The sequence below is a fragment of the Ruditapes philippinarum genome, unplaced genomic scaffold, assembly GCF_026571515.1.
Source record: "Ruditapes philippinarum isolate M1 unplaced genomic scaffold, ASM2657151v2 ctg44_1_1_1_1, whole genome shotgun sequence".
NCBI lineage: Eukaryota > Metazoa > Mollusca > Bivalvia > Venerida > Veneridae > Ruditapes > Ruditapes philippinarum.
In genome coordinates this window covers 52,073-71,188 of record NW_026858399.1, presented here as the reverse complement: position 1 = coordinate 71,188, position 19,116 = coordinate 52,073, and the positions used below count along the sequence as shown (strand labels likewise).

At 32.9% G+C, this 19,116-nt stretch overlaps 1 protein-coding gene across 1 annotated transcript in view; it reads left to right on the top strand.

Annotated features, from left to right (window-relative positions):
- The window catches only part of LOC132753071 (uncharacterized), a gene marked incomplete at its 3' end in the record, with an annotated part of 221,807 nt that overhangs the window by 152,737 nt on the left and 49,954 nt on the right, over positions 1-19,116 (top strand). The window contains 1 exon segment of the mRNA XM_060743482.1: positions 6,448-6,587. Coding sequence (XP_060599465.1) covers positions 6,448-6,587 — 140 coding nt within the window.

Below are 19,116 nucleotides of genomic sequence, written 5' to 3'. Positions count from 1 at the left end.
AAACTTTGTAGGTAGATAGATCTCATTAAGTAGGTGTGCAGTGCACAAGAACCGTAACTCTGCCTTGCCTAATTTTTGAATTATTCCCCTTTGTTTATTTTTACACTTTGAACTTTGTCCGGGACATAACTCTAAAAGTATAAGAGGTATCAACATGAAACTTTGTAGGTAGATAGATCTCATTGAGTAGAAGTGCAGTGCACAAGAACCGTAACTCTGCCTTGCCTAATTTTTGAATTATTCCCCTTTGTTTATTTTACACTTTGAACTTTGTCCGGGACATTACTCTAAAAGTATAAGAGGTATCAACATGAAACTTTGTAGGTAGATAGATCTCATTGAGTAGAAGTGCAGTGCACAAGAACCGTAACTCTGCCTTGCCTAATTTTTGAATTACCCCCTTTGTTTATTTTACACTTTGAAATTTGTCCGGGACATAACTCTAAAAGTATAAGAGGTATCAACATGAAACTTTGTAGGTAGATAGATCTCATTGAGTAGAAGTGCAGTGCACAAGAACCGTAACTCTGCCTTGCCTAATTTTTGAATTATTCCCCTTTGTTTATTTTACACTTTGAACTTTGTCCGGGACATTACTCTAAAAGTATAAGAGGTATCAACATGAAACTTTGTAGGTAGATAGATCTCATTGAGTAGAAGTGCAGTGCACAAGAACCGTAACTCTGCCTTGCCTAATTTTTGAATTACCCCCCTTTGTTTATTTTACACTTTGAAATTTGTCCGGGACATAACTCTAAAAGTATAAGAGGTATTAACATGAAACTTTGTAGGTAGATAGATCTCATTGAGTAGAAGTGCAGTGCACAAGAACTGTAACTCTGCCTTGCCTAATTTTTTAATTATCCCCCTTTGTTTATTTTACACTTTGAACTTTGTCCGGGACATAACTCTAAAAGTATAAGAGGTATCAACATGAAACTTTGTAGGTAGATAGATCTCATTGAGTAGGTGTGCAGTGCACAAGAACCGTAACTCTGCCTTGCCTAATTTTTGAATTATCCCCCTTTGTTTATTTTACACTTTGAAATTTGTCCGGGACATAACTCTAAAAGTATAAGAGGTATCAACATGAAACTTTGTAGGTAGATAGATCTCATTGAGTAGGTGTGCAGTGCACAAGAACCGTAACTCTGCCTTGTCTAATTTTTGAATTATCCCCCTTTGTTTATTTTACACTTTGAACTTTGTCCGGGACATAACTCTAAAAGTATAAGAGGTATCAACATGAAACTTTGTAGGTAGATAGATCTCATTGAGTAGGTGTGCAGTGAACAAGAACCTTAACTCTGCCTTGCCTAATTTTTGAATTTCCCCCTTTGTTTATTTTTACACTTTGAACTTTGTCCGGGACATATTTCTTAATGTATAAGAGATATCAACATGAAACTTTGTAGGTAGATAGATCTCATTGAGTAAGTTTGCAGTGCACAAGAACTGTAAAAATGTCTTGCCTACTTTTGGAGTTATTGCCCTTTGTTCATTTTGACACTTTGAACTTTGTCTGGGACATTACTCTAAAATTATAAGAGATATTAACATGAAAACTTTGTAGATAGATAGGTCTCATTGGGTGGAAGTGCAGTGCTTAAGAATCATTACTCTGCCTTGCCTTATTTTGAAGTAATTGCCCTTTGTTTATTTTTACTTTTTGACTTTTGTCCTGGACATTACTTTAAAACTATTAGAGATATCAACATGAAACTTTGTAGGTAGCTAGATGTAATTGGATAGAACTGCAACGCTTCAAGAACCTAAACAAAGCCTGGTCTAATTTTGGAGTTATTGCCCTTTGTTCATTTTTTTTATACTTTCCTGTGTCCAGAACCTTCTCGGGGAGCATCACCTGGTTCAACCGGTTCTTGTTTTATTTGAACATTGTTTTAAAGAATGAAGTTATCTATCTATCTATTTTTAAAATTGAATAAAAGTATGATTATATAATTTTCAAACTGCACCTGAGAAAAGAGCTCTTATAAAAATGTTTGTTTTCTGAAAAACAGCCTAAACATTTTTTGTTATGAAAGTATTGTGAAAAATAAGTACATTGTACCGTCATAATTGATGTTTGCTGCAGATTCAGTAATTGATTTAATCTCGGTTATTAATATGCATCTATTTAATTGTTCAATTGTGATAGTTTTCACACTTTTTCTATCAGTCGGTCCTGTTTGAAACTGCTTTTTAGTGGGTAAGGCTAGATTATTACCATATCCAGTTAATTGTTTTTATTTAAAACATATTCTCTGTGTTGCTTTTTATATAATTATATTGAGTAAACTGTTTCACCACTACATGATGTCAGTATCTTTCAGGTTCTCTTGAATGAACGTACGTGTTTTCGAGAGAATAGACATAAAGGTATTGGAAATGGTAGTATCAGGTACCTGGTAATAAAAAAAAGAAATAAAAATGAAAACACATAAGTTTTGCCTTTTATTTTATAACTGGATTTAAATAAAACTTCAATAGCATCGCACTGGCTATAAAATGACTGTTTATAGTGTTTTCATTTAGTGTCACTTTATTCCCGAAATTTATTTGACACTTCTGGGACTCTCCTGGCACAAACTGCAAATCTTTGAACTTTTGGGCTGTATCAGCATTCAGTGAAATTGTCGTGCTGATCTACCACTTGAAACCCTTGAAGCACATTTGTTAAGATCTGAAATAGATGAAATGACATTTAATATAAATATTTTGTTTTATCAACAGAATAACCATGTACTAATGTTAATATACGTACCTGGAATAACTAACAAAAAAGAAGTTGAAATAACTTCTGAGTAAATGAAAAAAAAATGGGGGAAAATTCATCCATTTTCAAAAAGACATAGCATCAAAATTACTCGGCTGAAAATTATAATAATATCATAAACCATTTACTATGATGTAGTGACTAACTTTTCAGCTTTCATTTTATATTTTTAAAGGTCTTTAAATACCTCTGATGCTTCGGCTAAAATAGGTTCGTGAATTTAATTTTGCACTACAAAAATTTAACATTTTCCTTCAAATTCCACGCCAAAAAACAATAGAACAGATGATAAGGGAGTGTTAAAAGTACCTTCACGACATACTTTAATTTATTTTAAACCGATTTGTGCAAGTTTAGTCAGTTTTCTTCGAGTGGTTTAAGCCTGATGACTCTGCAGATTTTATACATGTTCACTCGTATCAAGCAAACTTTCCGCCATTTTGGAAATCTCATTCATCCAGAGTGGAATATTTCCAACCCGATTTACGCCATTGAAAGCGTGATCTAGTAAAAATTTACATACATAACAAAGAAATAAGACTAACCTGTCATTATTTCTTGAGTATTTTGTGCAGATGCCCATAAATTAGCGCTTAATTAACATATTTTTTCATGAACTGAAATTGTTGCCTTCCGCCATCGATTAATGTTTTTAGTAGCATGTGCGCATGCGCGTAAATGGCACAACACCAATCACGGTCTAAAATTTAGTTGCGGATACCGTTAATATTCGTACCTGATCTAATGGAACATTAATCTTGAAAAATCATTCCCAGTCCTGTTGTAACAAATTACCTCCGAGTCCTTTGAATTTTAGTATGTGACATAAATTTTCAGAGCTGAAGGTATTAGAAACCAAATACAAATAATATGTTTATGAGATCATAAATTGAGGTTAAGTTACTTGCCTTTGAAATGACCCCAAATAAGTAAATAATTCTGATTCAACAACAGATAACTCATAATATATTGATAAATATATATATATAGACACCCAATTTTTTTTTGCTCATCATATTCTAACAACATGCACATTGTAAAAGAAATTCTGTTTTACAGTTTTAATTTTGCCAGCATGTCGGAAAATGTACTTAAGCTCATCTGTTCAAAATTAGATATTGTTACAATTATGTCGTCGTTGCCGTCCTTGAGTGGTTCCCTTTCACAATTGTTCAAATTGTTCTGGTCTGTTGCTTAAAAAAGTCACAGGGCCAGAAAAGGAGCTTCAAGAATGAAACCCCAGGGGGTCATACGTTTTCCTTATATGTATAAAGAAGAAACTGAAAAACACTTCTTGCCTGAGGGTACAAGGTTAAGAGGTTAGATATTAGGTATATGATATCATCTATAGGTCCTCCACCAAAGTGGTTCAAATTTTGCCCATAGTATCAAAAATAGCCCCACCTCGGGGGGTCATAGATCTTTTTTATATGTTTATAATAGTAAAAACTTTAAAAAATCTTCTCCTCAAAATTGACAAAGGCTAGAGGTTAGATATTTTGCATGAAACATTGTGTAGTGGATATCTACCAAGTTGTTCAAATTATAGCCCTGGGCCAACATTGACCCCACCCCGGGGGTCATTGATTTTCACTATGTACATATAGTATAAACTTAAAATATTGTCTTGTCTGAAGGTACAAGGCAGACAAGTTATTCAAATTTTGCTCCTGGTGTCAAAAATGGCCCTGCCCCTGGGGTCATAGGTTTTTAGCTGACCTGAGGACAATGTCCTCAAGGTGAGCTTTTGTTATGGCCCATTGTCCGTTGTCCGTGCATGAGTCAGTGCGTTCGTGCTTCAACAATTTCTTTAAACAACTGCCTCACCTACACCAAATATGTTAAAACTTTGGAAGGATGTTCCTTGCATGAAGCTCTACCAAAGTAGTTCAAAGAATTAAATTCCATAAACCATGGCAACCGAAAGATTCTTTTACAGAAAAATCTTAAAAAATCTTCTTGTAAAAAACCGAAAGAGCTAGAGTTTAGATATTTGGCATAAAACATCTTCTAGTGGATGTCTACCAAATTTGTTCAAATAAAATCCCTAGGGTCAAAATTGACCTGGCCCCAGGGGTCATTAATTGATTTTCCTTATATGTATATAGTAAAAACTTTAAAAATCTTCTTGTGAAAATCAAAAAGCATTATAGATTAGATATTTTGCATGAAACATCTTCCAGTGGATGTCTACCAAGTTTTTTCAAATAAATGCCCTAAGGTCAAAATTGGCCCAGCCCAAAGGGTTATTGGTAATCCTTATATGTATATAGTAAAAAACTAACATAAATCTTCTTGTGAAAATTCAAAAGAGCTATAGCTTAGATATTTGGCATGTAACGTCTTCTTGTGTAACTATGTCTACCATGTTTGTTGTAATAAAACCCCTAGAGTCAAAATGGCCCCGCCCCAGGGGATTGAGGTTGACAGTTCAATCCCCAGTCAGGTCAAATGTTTGTTTTCCTTCTCTTTTTCTGTCATTTATTAGCTCACCTCTCACTTAATGACAGGACAAACTGTTTAATTAAATGGCTGCCAGAGCTAAAATTAGAAAACAACAACATCTAAACCACTGGTTCAATTTTGAAATAATTGTACACAAAAATTTCCTTTGTGACAGTGTACAAAATTTGTTCAGATTAAGCAACACATCATATGTGACAAGGTTTACAACTCTAGCACAAAAATTATCAGTATTACCTCCCTTGAACTTTTATGAAAAAATAACTTCTTTATTTCCTAATGTATCTACTTCAAACTTCATATATATGTTTCTTATTATCACTCGACATTTTTGAGAAGGTTAAATACTCTAGCAAGACTATTTCCAGAATTATGTCCCCCTTGAACTTAGATTTTTTTTCGAGAAATTGGTATTTTTTACTCCAACTTCTTCATTCCTTATAGGATTTACTTTAAAATCCCACATGGTAATTATATGACAAGGTTGTATAAACATAATTTCCTTACTAGGCAGGGAAACTTAACACATTACTGTGATATAGACAAACTTAGAACTCAGAAGATTTAAGTTCATTCATGTCATGCATTCACTGGTAAAATTGAATGGCCAATGGCCCATCAGAATGTTGCTGGGGTTCTAACCAGTAGGGGACTTATGGATTGCTTGCAATACTATGATAATTGCTTGTTTGTAACTGTTTCGAACATGATTTGACAATATATATTTATACTATTACCTGTACAATTTGTCCTTTTTTCACCAGAGATAATTTCTTTTTATGTATATGTATTTGTGCCACTAAAGTTATTCCCTTAACCACCTTTCCAAGTCGTCTTCTGTCAAGATTGGTATGAATCACATTCAGTGATAGTTCTAGTTTTACATGTGCTCTATTTCGGATGCAGAGTTTAACTTTGATATCAGTTGTCTTAGATTGTATCTTATGCTTTTAATTCAAAGTTTTCATTATCCATTGTCTCTTGTCATATAGAGCATTATAGTAAAATGGATCATCATGGCCCTCTTGTATATTGATTGTAATAAAATTCAAAAGTAAGTTACCGGTAAATGATTTTATTGCTAAACCAATGCTATTTACTGTTTGTGGCAGTCTTTTTCAATGTTATAACAAATCAATAGCTTTTATTAGCATAAAATCGGAAAGAGATTACTGAAGATAAGATTTATATAATTGATTTTGTTTTAGATGCAGAGTATGAGGAGTTTATTATGAGATTAGCAGATGATGAGATGAATCAGCTAATTTTAACTGTTAATGAAAGGTTCATCATAGAGAGAGATCTCAGTGGGAACATAACATCTGCTCTAGATCTCAAAAGTCTGAAGGTAAAATAACTGTAACTATTAATAAATTTAAGTTAAAAATATACTACTCAAAGTTTTCTTAGCACCAAGTCTTTAGCTGTATGCTTGATATTAGTAGAAATGATTATAAATATTATTAATAATAAGAGAATATAAAGAAAAGATAAACAGAATCCTTACAATTAATGCACTTATATGAACATAATGATTACAGAGTAATTTATCGTAAATAGAAAACAGGTAAAGAACCTCTAAGCAGTGTACACACGTCATCACATATGTGATCGATATGCCCCGTACAACTGGCACTGCTTGAGGAAACTCATAAATTTCTATACATGTTTGTGAATAGTTTCATTTGTTTTGTTTGTTTTCGTTCAGGAAAAGTATTATTCCTTGTTGTGCATGTTTAGTTTTGTAGTTGGACTACTTGATTATTGTTTTGATACTCCCGTTTGAAAAACAGGTCTTATTAGCTCACCTTGCACATAGTGCAGGTGAGCTATTAGGATGGCCAATCATTTGCGTCCGTCGTCCATCCACATTTTATTCAACTGACATCTTTTATGATACCACTTGGCAAAAATTAATGAAACTTGGCACGAATACTCTTTGTATGAAGCTCTATCAAGATTGTTTAAAGAATTCCATTCGATGCTATACTCTAGTTGCTATGGCAACTAATAGAAAAAACTTAAAAATTCTTATACTTCAAAATGGAAAGATATTTCTCACAAGGCATTGGTTTGTTAGTTTCTACAAAGCATATTCAAATTATGATCCTGAGTTGAAAATTGGTCTCTGTTTTGGTGGTGAAAGGGTTTTTTTTTATTGCAGGGATACATAGACTTTCTTTGTAGGGATAAATTGAGATATTGTATATTGTATTTTTGTTTCAACTGACATTGTTATGAAGATTTTTTCTGTTAAAGCTTTAGAAAGATGAAAAGGTTGTTGAATGTGAATGTTAATTCAAAACAGAGTTCATCAATACAAATTTGAAGCTAAGTGAACTGGATTTCCCTTTCAATTAAATGGATCTTCCATTAAGTCATAAACATCCAAGGGTATGTGTCGTTCCGAAATACTTAAATATTTCGGTTCTTGACAATGAGTTGCACATTTTATTGTGTAATTATTTCTCAAAGAAATGAAAGAGAACAAAAAATGTTGTTGTTGTCTTTTTCATAAAAATTAGCTGATTAAGATAAAAGATTAATTTACGGATATTACTTTTACATCGGGAAAAATGATTTGCAAATGAAATCGAAAGGAAAAGTAAATACGGTTTGCAACATTAATATTGCAAAGTTTAAATGTCTACAGCCATTGTTATTAGTGTTTGAATGTAGAAAATGGTTGCTCTAATTGATTGCTTGCATGCAGTTTGAAAATACAGCCCACGATAACGAATATTTTATACAAGACAAAATAGATGTTCGTACTCCATGTGCTTCGTACTCAAGCTGTTCAAGAATTTAAGTTGCTGTTACCTTTGATTTTTATGCATGCATTTTGATACATATGTGGTTTTACATAACTGTAAGCATTGTTTATGGGAGGAAAAAATGTTGAGCAATTAAATTATTTAATTTGCTATGATTAAATTATTTTGAATGGCAAAATCAGTAGCAACAATCAGGGATTTAGAAAAATGCTTCAATGTATTTGTTGGTAGATGTTAATCAGGGCTCTCGTTTGACATGGGTATATGGGTTTTGACTCCTGAAAATCAGGAAATGCACACATTTTTGACACTTGATAAAATCTGCACAAGAGTGAATTTGCCTCCTGGGAATTTTCACTAATGCATTAATTATCAGGCTGGTGAAAATGCCCATCGGGCTTATGACATAAAAAATCTTATTTCTAGAAAAATAATAAAGATATTTCTTTTAAACTTTGTTTCCCCTTTTTCATGTTTTTACAACACATAATTTTTGAAGTCCTAAAAAAATATGGTGCATGTGCAAAGTGTAAAACAAATAGGTTAAATAACTTCTTTATGCTCTAATTCATTGCGCCAACACCTGTCAACATACATTTCCTTCAGTTTTCACAGAAAACTTTGAAGTTTAATGTTCAGTGTCAAAGAATTTTCAAAATATAAATGTGAGAAACAGAAAATTTAATCCGAATATATAGAATTAAGGTACTGGCGCAATAATCCAGAGCAAAATGAAGTTGTTGGACACATTTCTATTAAGAATTATAAGTTACAACATAATTTTTATGCACTTTAAATATTTTGTTTCCAAAAAGGGAAATAATTCTAAGAAAATAAAAGATAACCAAAATATTTCTATATTGATTTGTTTCATAAATAAATGCTGAATAAACAAAACAAGTTAGAAAGAAACAATTAAATTATTTTTCTAAAAATATGATATTTTATTTCTTAAGCCCAATCGGGCATTTTCACCAGCCTGATTATTCCCTTCAATCCACTCCTGGTTACCTATCATATCCATCACACTCAATAAAAAGTGTTTTTGTTTTTTTGTTGTTTTTAGTCCCCTACCGGTTTACCGGACTTAAGGTTTACCGTCCGTCTGTCTGTCTGTCCGAGCAAACATTTGATATTTATGAGCTTCATTCCGTAGTTAAATAAAGAACAAAAACTCATAAAATTCAAATTAAGAGCTATTTTTTGTTTTTATGAGCTAAATTCAGCTCATGGACTTACGTCCAGGTGTAGTTTATGAGCTGATTTGCCTCTTAAATATCAAAAGTTGGTACGTCCGTCCGTCTGTCTGTCAGTCCGTCCACAAAACTGGATCCCGCATCATAACGCAAAAAGTACTGAAAATATTTTTATGAAACTTAATATGGATAGATGGCAGTATGGAGATTATGCACGTCTTTTTCTTTTCTTCCTATGTTGAAATTTCTGATTGCTATGGCAACAAATAGACTGAAAATATGGCAAATTTTGCACATAAACTGGATCCAGTGATAACGCAAAAAGTACTGGAAATATTTTTATGAAACTTGAAGTATGGGTAGATGGCAGTCTGGATATTATGCCATCTTTTTCTTTTCTTCCTATGTTGAAAATTCTGGTTGCTATGGCAACAAATAGACTGAAAATATGGCAAATTTTAGACATAAACTGAATCCAGTGATAACTCAAAAAGTACTGAAAATATTTTTATGAAACTTCACATATGGGTAGATGGCAGTCTTAAGATTATGCGTGTCTTTATCTTTTCTTCCTATTTTGAAAAAATTGGTTGCCATGGCAACAAATAGGCTTAAAACATTTCAAATAAACGCCCTGGGGTCAAAATTGGCCCCGCTTAGCTGTTGATATTTAGACTGCATTGAATTGACCTTGAACTTGATCAGCAATTAAATTAATCGTTACAATCAGATGTAGTTTCAAATGGAAATTACACAACAGAAAAAAGCTTCACTTATCAGGGTTTTCGTGTTGGAGACAAGGAAATACAACAGAGAAGTTTAAAAATTCTGGAAAAATGTCAAACATGTACGTAATGGATCAAAACTGATTCGTCTATAAATATTAGAAAGTTATTTTTTACATTAGCATCCATTTAGATTATCGGAGTGTTCTAATTATTAAATATTTATATAAATGAAGTTGAAAAACACTCCCACTGCAAAAGGAAGATGTCATGTATAAATTTTGACTTTTTATCATGCTTTGTCTTAGCCTCATAGGAGACCGTTTCACTAAGCGACGGTTTTGGGTGTTCCCCTTGTTTCTTCTCTGAATTGACAAAGGCTAGAGGTTAGATATTTGTCATGAAACATTGTGTAGTGGACCCCTACCAATATTGTTCAAACTATAGCCCTGGGGTCAAAATTGGACCCGCCCCAAGGTCATTGATTATTATTATGTACATATAGTAAAATTTAAAAAAATCTTTTTGTGTGAAAGGAAACAACTTACATTGGAATGTGTAATACATGTTCAGCAATTTTTATGTAAAATATTCAATAGCTGGGTCATGATTTTCAGAGATATTTATGAAATGATTAAGGCCATGAACTCTAGCTAGACAGTTGTGAGGTTTATAGAGATGTTAAATGAAACAATTTGAGCACATTATAAGGACATTGTGATTCACACCATGTATTTAATAATGATTATGTTTTAAGAAATTGGTAATGCTTAATTTAAAAGATGGTATTTAAGAAAATTTAGTTACTTAACCTGCATTTCAAAGTTTAATACAGCTATGTTATACAGTTAATACCTATTTTTATGCCCCCGCCATATAATGGCTGGGGCATATAGTGTTACCCTGTTCCGTCATTCCGCCCTTCCATCATTCAGTCATTCTGTCATTCCGTCATCATCAGTTTCTGTTCATTATCTTAGTAATGGTTGCACACATTCAACTCAAATTTGGCATATGGATATGTCATGAGAAAATACAGGTCAAGTTCGAATTTGGTCATGGTTCGATGATTTTTGGCAGAATTATGCACCTTTTACTTTGAAAATAATATGAAATTTTAAATTTCCGTTCATTATCTCCCCAAAGGTATTACATATTCAACTCAAACTTGACAAATGGATATGTCATGAGAAAATACAGGTCAAGTTCGAATTCGAATTTGGCCATGGTTCTATGATTTTTGGCAGAGTTATGCCCCATTTACTTTGAAAATAATATGAAATTTTTAGTTTCCGTTCATTATCTCCCCAACAGTATTACACATTCAACTCAAACTTTACAAATGGATATGTCATGAGAAAATACAGGTCAAGTTTGAATTTGGTCATGGTTCTATGTTTTTTGGCAGAGTTATGCCCCTTTTACTTTGAAAATAATATGAAATTTTCAGTTTCCGTTCATATTTCCCCAACGGTATTACACATTCAACTCAAATTGACAAATGGATATGTCATGAGATAATACAGGTCAAGTTTGAATTTGGTCATGGTTCTATGATTTTTGGCAGAGTTATGCCCCTTTTACTTTGAAAATAATATGAAATTTTCAGTTTCCGTTCATTATCTCCCCAACTGTATTACACATTCAACTCAAACTTGACATATGGATATGTCAAAGGAATGCGCAGGTCAAGTTCTAATTTGGTCATGGTTCTATGATTTTTGGCAGAGTTATGCCCCTTTTACTTTGAAAAAATTATGAAATTTTCAGTTTCTGTTATCAAATATCTCCCCTACAGTGTTACATATTCAACTCAAATTTTACATATGGATATGTCAAAGGAATGCACAGGTCAAGTTAGAATTTGGTCATGGTTCGATGATTTTTAGATGAGTTATGCCCCTTTAACTTTGAAAAAAAGGAAATTTTCAGTTCACATTCATTATCTCCCGAACAGTTGTACATATTCAACAACAAAATTAATGATATGGATATGTCATAAGAATGCATTGGTCAAGTTCGAATTTGGTCATTGTTTGATGATAGCTGACAGAATTATCCCTCTTGAACTTTGAAAAAAAAAATCTGAAATTTTAAGTTTCCGTTCATTATCTCCCCAAATTGGTTGTACACATTCAACTCAAATTTGACATATAGATACATCTTAGGAATATGCAGTTCAAGTTTGAATTTGGTCGTGGTTCAATGATTTTGGACAAAGTTAATCATTTGTGAATGTTGGAAAAATTTTGAATTTTCAGTTTCAGCACTCGTACTTTTGTGGAAATGTATGTACCCATTATTTTGGCTACAAATATGCATCATATGCAATTTACAAAAGGTTAACACTGAATAGTTTCAATGCCTTGAACTTTGTATAAAAATGGTTTGTGTCAACATTGAATAGTTTTAAGGGCTTTGAACTTAAAATGAAAAAAATAATTTGTGCAAACAAATTTGGAACTAAATATTATAACATCTGAAATTTTGGTTGCATGCGGGGGCATCTATGGCATGATGACACATTTCTAGTTTGTCAATAAAAAAATCTTTTATTTTTGAATCAATTATTGCACTATGACCTTTGTATCTTAACAGTAGACACATCTACACATGTGTCTAATGATTTGACATGCTGAAATATGACCTTGACCCCCAAATTCACTAGACACTACTACATTATGGCAAAGTTCAATTGTATAGTAACAAAAAAAAATCTACTTTTGTTATATTAATGCGGTCGCATAGCATTTTTTCACAAATGCATTCTTGTTTCAATTTTTCACCGTCACCATTTTCTTTTTGCCACTTAGCTCTTTATACACTATTTTGCCCAGATTTTCGCTGATAGTTTTGTCTGTTTCCTCTTTTACCTCAAAGAATTGTTCTAGAGACTGCAGGGAATCATCCTCAGTCTCTATATTATCATGTTTTGGCTGCAGATTATCCCATTCTTTCTCACTATGGCAATCCGAATCGGAAATGTTGCTAATTCCATTTTCAGTTGTGGGCGTTTTCGATTGGCACTGCAGCCGGATTACTGTCCAATGAACAGTTTGTTCTTTTTGCTTTCGAAAGCCCGTCAGCAATACTGTCTGTATTGGAGTCTGTCTTTCTTTTCAGGGAATTTACTTCTTTTTAGCGCGTTGCCGTCCACAAACTTGTACCTGGATCATAACTTTTTTATATCTTGGTGTATTGTTTTCATACTGGGCCACAACAACCCTTGGGACAAGACCTTTCAGTAGACCACACTAACCTTGACCTTCATCCATAAATGACCTTGACCTTCAAGGTTAAAAGTCCAAATTTTGCTTGTTCATGCTGTTATTGGCTGTAACTTTGTTATTTTTGAATGGATTGTCTTCAAACTTGAACATAATAATCTTCAAGGATATCCCTTAAAAAATAACAAGACAGACCTTGACCTTCCCTCATAAATGACCTTGACTTTGAAGGTCAAATTATTGAAATTTTCATTTTTTTGGCTATTATTGGCTGTAACTTTGTTATTTTTGAATGGATTGTCTTCAAACTTGAACATAATAATCTTCAAGGATAACCCTTAAAAATAACCAGGCAGACCTTGACCTTCACTCATTAATGACCTTGACTTTGAAGTTCAAACTATTGAAATTTTCATGGTTTTGGCTGTAACTGGCTGTAACTTTGCTATTACAGTCAGGGGTGTAACTTATAGCAGTTATCTTTTTTATAACTGAATTAAGTTATAAATTTAAGATCTACAGGTTGCTTCCCTTTGGCTATCCTTCACTTTTATATCATTTCTATAAATAGGTTAACAAGGGCACTAAATCACGCACGCTTCATTTTATTGATCTGTCCTGATAAGCTCCCTTTACTTTATTGTTCACAGGTTTTTCAGTTCAAGATAAAAAAATGAATTTTAAATATCTTGATGGCAAAGTTGGTTAAGTCATTGGGAAGCAATATAACTGAAAATTTTAACGAGTTTGAGTCTCACTTCTAACTTTTTCCCTATTTTTTCCAAGTTTACTAAAGATGCACGTGCATTTGAAAATAAAGGTAGTTTTGTTATAATATCGTATGATTTTAATATACCGGTAATAATATTTTTTATCCTGTGTATTGTATATATTGCAGTAGTCATGTACTTGTGCAGTGCACAAGTATTTCAACAAGACACTTAACATTTCTTTACGTCAAGAAGAAATGTAACATACATGTATTCGTCTTAAAGAAAATAATTATAATTTTCGCGAAAAAAGTACAATCCGAACCAGCAGGGGTGAGTAATCAGAAGCATTCGTTAGAGTAATGATCATCGTTAAGACTTGGTTAAGATCTAGTTAGTAATTTACCCTCTAACCTAAAACGTTCGTTATACCAAAAATTCTAACTAAACTGTCGTTAAATAACAAATACTTCGGAGTACATGTTAGACCTTCGTTGAAGGAAAAACAACGTGTGAAGCTCTTTCAAGAAACTTTTTATGAGTATATATTATTTTTATAGCGTATTTTCTTCCTATTTTTCTGATAATAAGTCCTTGATATGGTGTTACAATCTGTATATGTCTTAATGTGTAAAGTTATTATTTATTTATTAGTCCCCTACCGGTTTACCAGAGGGGACTTTAGGTTTACCCTCCATCCGTCTGTCCGTCCGTCCGTCCGTCAGTCCGTCCGTCCACAAAACTGGATCCCGAGATAACGCAAAAAGTACTGAAAATATTTTAATGAAACTTGATATATGGATAGATGGCAGTATGGAGATTATGCACGTCTTTTTCATTTCTTCCTATGTTGAAAATTCTGGTTGCTATGGCAACAAATAGACTGAAAATATGGCAAATTTTACACATAACCTGGATCCCGCGATAACGCAAAAAGTACTGAAAATATTTTTATGAAACTTGATATATGGATAGAATCTGATGGCAGTATGGAGATTATGCACGTCTTTTTCTTTTCTTCCTATGTTGAAAATTCTGGTTGCTATGGCAACAAATAGACTGAAAATATGGCAAATTTTACACATAACCTGGATCCAGTGATAACACAAAAAGTACTGAAAATATGTTAATGAAACTTGACATATGGGTAGATTGCAGTATGGAAATTATGCACATCCTTTTTTATCTTCCTATGTTGAAAATTCTGGTTATTATGGCAACAAATAGACTGAATTTCAAGATTTCTGATTCTAGTTTTTTAAGTTTTTTCACTATAAGTTCTTTATTTTTTAAGGTATTTTCTTCAAACTTTAAATATAAGTTGCTTGTCATCAACCACATCATATGTGACAAGGTTTACAACTCTAGCACAAAATTTATCAGAATTACCTCCCTTGAACTTAAAATTTTCATGAAAAAAAACATTGTTTTTTTTAATAACTTCTTTTTCTGAATGTATCTACATGTACTTCAAACTTCATATAAATGTTTCTTATTGTCACTCAACATTTGTGAGTGTTCAATACTCTAGCAAGACTATTTCCAGAATTATGCCCCTTTTGAACTTAGACTTTTTTTTGAGAAATTGGTAATTTTTACTCCAACTTCTTCAATCATGATAGGATTTTAAAAATGTTATATTTTGATAACAGGGATGTTTAAAAAATAACTTTAGAGTGTCCTTCAGTCCGTCTGTCTGTACATAAAAACTGTTTCCTGTGATCACTTTTAAAGAACTTTTTCAACAAATTTACTTAAAATAGGAACCTAAGTGAATGGCTAATGGCCCTTCAGAATGTTGCTTGGGCTCTTACCGGTAGGGGACTTATGGATTGCTTGCAATACTATGATAATTGCTTGTTAATTTATTATTTTTATTATTATTATTATTATTATTATTATTATTATGACTGCATTTATTTTCAAAATAATACGTTATCGTACTCAATAATCTTGAGTGAGCATTTTCCGTAAATGATTTTTAGAATAATTCAAAATATCTTTATGCAAGTGATGTTGTTTTTTCATTCCGCAGACAATGGCCGCCATGCTGCTAGAGTATTTAGATAACTGACCGACTTTTGACTCTCATATATTTGAATGTTTCTTAGGAGGTTGATTAATTTCTTCAACTAACATAGAGAACACAAAGCGACCTGTTGATCTCTTGATAGTTACAGTAGCCCTTATCTCTATACAAAAATTATATATATATATAGAATCTAATATACGTATATCTTATAAAAGCCAGCAGATGGCGCTAGGGCAGGTTTCTTATTAATTTTATGCATGCTTCACTTCAGGGACCCTTTTTCAAAGATTTAAAATTAATTACCAAATGCATTAAAACAACACTTGTCATGTTTGTAGGCATAGATATTTTTGATAAAGATTGACCAAAATTATTCAAAATATAACATTGTAAAGTGTATTTCTGGAAAAAAATACTGGCTGTCAAATTTGAAATTTGAATTTCCCTGGGAGGAGCCATGTGATCATTACAGGTCATGAACCTTCAGTAGTAAACAGAAGCACGTGGCAGTGTTTATTTCAGGGAGAGAGATTTGTAGCAGACCATGTATATATAAGGGAGGGAGATTTTCAGCAGACAACACATTGGAATGCTGAATACATGATAAGAAAAAAACAATAACTTTTACTGACTTGCTTTATCAAATCCAACAAATTTACAATAATCCATTAATATAAGATTTTTATACCCCCGCACAACAAAGTTGTAAGGGGGGTATACTGGAATCAGCTTGTCCGGCTGTCCGTCCGTCCGTCGGTTTTTTCTTGTCCGCCCAATAACTTAAGATTCCTTTGACCCTTAGTCTTCATATTTGGCATGGAGGTTAGTCATGATTAGTAGATGACCCCTATTGATTTTGAGGTCACTAGGTCAAAGGTCAAGGTCACAGGGACCTTGTCAAAATAAAGCTTTTCCCCTCAATTGCTTCAGAATGCCTGTCCAGAGTGTATTGATTTTGACATTTTCACATTTGAAGCATGTAGAATACATAACTTAGCAATGCACTGGCTTAGTAACCTCAGATTTGGCAGGGAGGTTGTCCTTGAGTTCTAAATGGCCACTGTTGATTCTGACAAAGTGGTATGCGGGGGTATTCACGCCATGATAGTGGCAGTTCTAGTTTTTTTAAATTTCAAGGTACTGATTTAACTTGTATTTGAATGGTTTAACCTTCATGAAAACAGTAAAAGTAACTTCCAGGTATATTTCATTTACACTATATTTTGTTGTAAATATCTTGTAGTCAAAAACTACATTTCAGTAAAGGAAACTGAATGTTGCATATATGCATAAAATTTTTTATACATTAACAGCTTAAAATATTTTAAATTGACACTAACCTTTAAATTACATTTGACACTAACCTTTAAATGACATTAAAGAATTTTATAAACCTGGTGCTTGTTTTTAAAAAGAAAAATACTTTTAAGATCTATTCCTTAGGGTGAGCGATATAGGGCCATCATGGCCCTCTTGTTCTTCTTAAAAATACATAACTCTCTCCTACAAAGTTATGGAGTTATTGCCTTTTATAAGTTTTCGTCTGCAAAGCATAGCAGGAAAATGTTAAGAGAAAATAATTTTAAACTCCACATATAAGTAAATCTCATTGATGAGAAGTACAATGCCTAGAAACCATAACTCTTTATTGCATGCTTTGGGGTTTATTGCCATTCTGTACTTCTCCATGCTTGATTTTTGTCTTGATCATTAAACTTAAAAAGTATTGGAGATATTAATTTGAAATTTCACAGATATAGATCTTTAACCAGGTTTTCCGAAGGAAAAAACTGGTTATTAGATTGAGGTATGTCGGCGGGCGGGCGGCGGGCGGGCGGGCGGGCGTAAACAATTTCTTCTGTGCGCAACTCCTCCTACATTTCTCAACGGATTTTGACCAAACTTTCACAGAAGCTTTGTCATCAAGTGCCCTGGCGCATATTGTCGGGGTTTTGCGATTAGATAATATTTGACCTAATTATGGCCCTTTGTTTTTTTTTCCTTATATAAAATATATAGTGAACAATTTATTCTGTGCGCAACTCCTTCTACATTTCTCAACGGATTTTGACCAAACTTTCTCAGAAGCTTTGTCATCAAGTGCCCTGACACATATTGCCAGGGTTTTGCAATTGGTATATATTTGACCTAATTATGGCCCTTTGTTTTTTTTCCTTATATAGAATATATAGTGAACAATTTCTTCTGTGCGCAACTCCTCCTACATTTCTCAACGGATTTTGACCAAACTTTCTTAGAAGCTTTGTTATCAAGTGCCTGGCACATATTGTCCGGGTTTTGTGATTGGATAATATTTGACCGAATTATGGCCCTTTGTATATTTTTTCCTTATACAGAATATATAGAGAACAATTTCTTCTGTGCTCAACTCCTCCTACATTTTTCAACGGATTTTGACCAAACTTTCTTAGAAGCTTTGTTTTCAAGTGCCTGGCACATATTGTCGGGGTTTTGTGATTGGATAATATTTGACCGAATGATGGCCCTTTGTATATTTTTTCCTTATACAGAATATATAGTGAACAATTTCTACAGTGCGCAACTTCTCCTACATTTCTCAATGGATTTTGACCAAACTTTCACAGAAGCTTTGTCATCAAGTGCCCTGGCGCTCACTAAATTCCCATGTTTCTTCCAAGACATCATTCAAGTATTTTTTTAAAATTGTGAACATACTTTTCTTGATATCGCACAAAACACCACACGCCAATATTGTTGACAAAAGAAAATGACAAGAGACGCAAAAATGCAAAAATTAAGCAAAAATAAAGTACTGTTTACCTTTCTAAAACATTTGGGAAAAAAAGGCGAATAGACAACATAAAATTTCTCAATCATTTTTGTTTGAGGAATATTAAAAAAGCCATAATTCCTCCTAAAAGTTCAATTAAAAACAAATGCCCCTTCATGACAAAGCTTCTGTGAAATATTTTGCTGAAAACCTGGTTGCATCGCATTGCGATGTTCCTTGTTTTGAGTATTGTGCTGTGTTTAAGAACCATAACTCTTTTGCATACTTTTGGAGTTATTGCCCTTTGCATTTTTCACTTTAATTATTGTAATCATAACATTAAAAGTGATAGTACTCACCGGATATCAGTTTAAACTAATATTAAAGAGACAAATCTCAGTTTGAAGAATTTAAGACCATTGCAAATTCAAACTTTATTCAAGATTGACATTAAATACCAT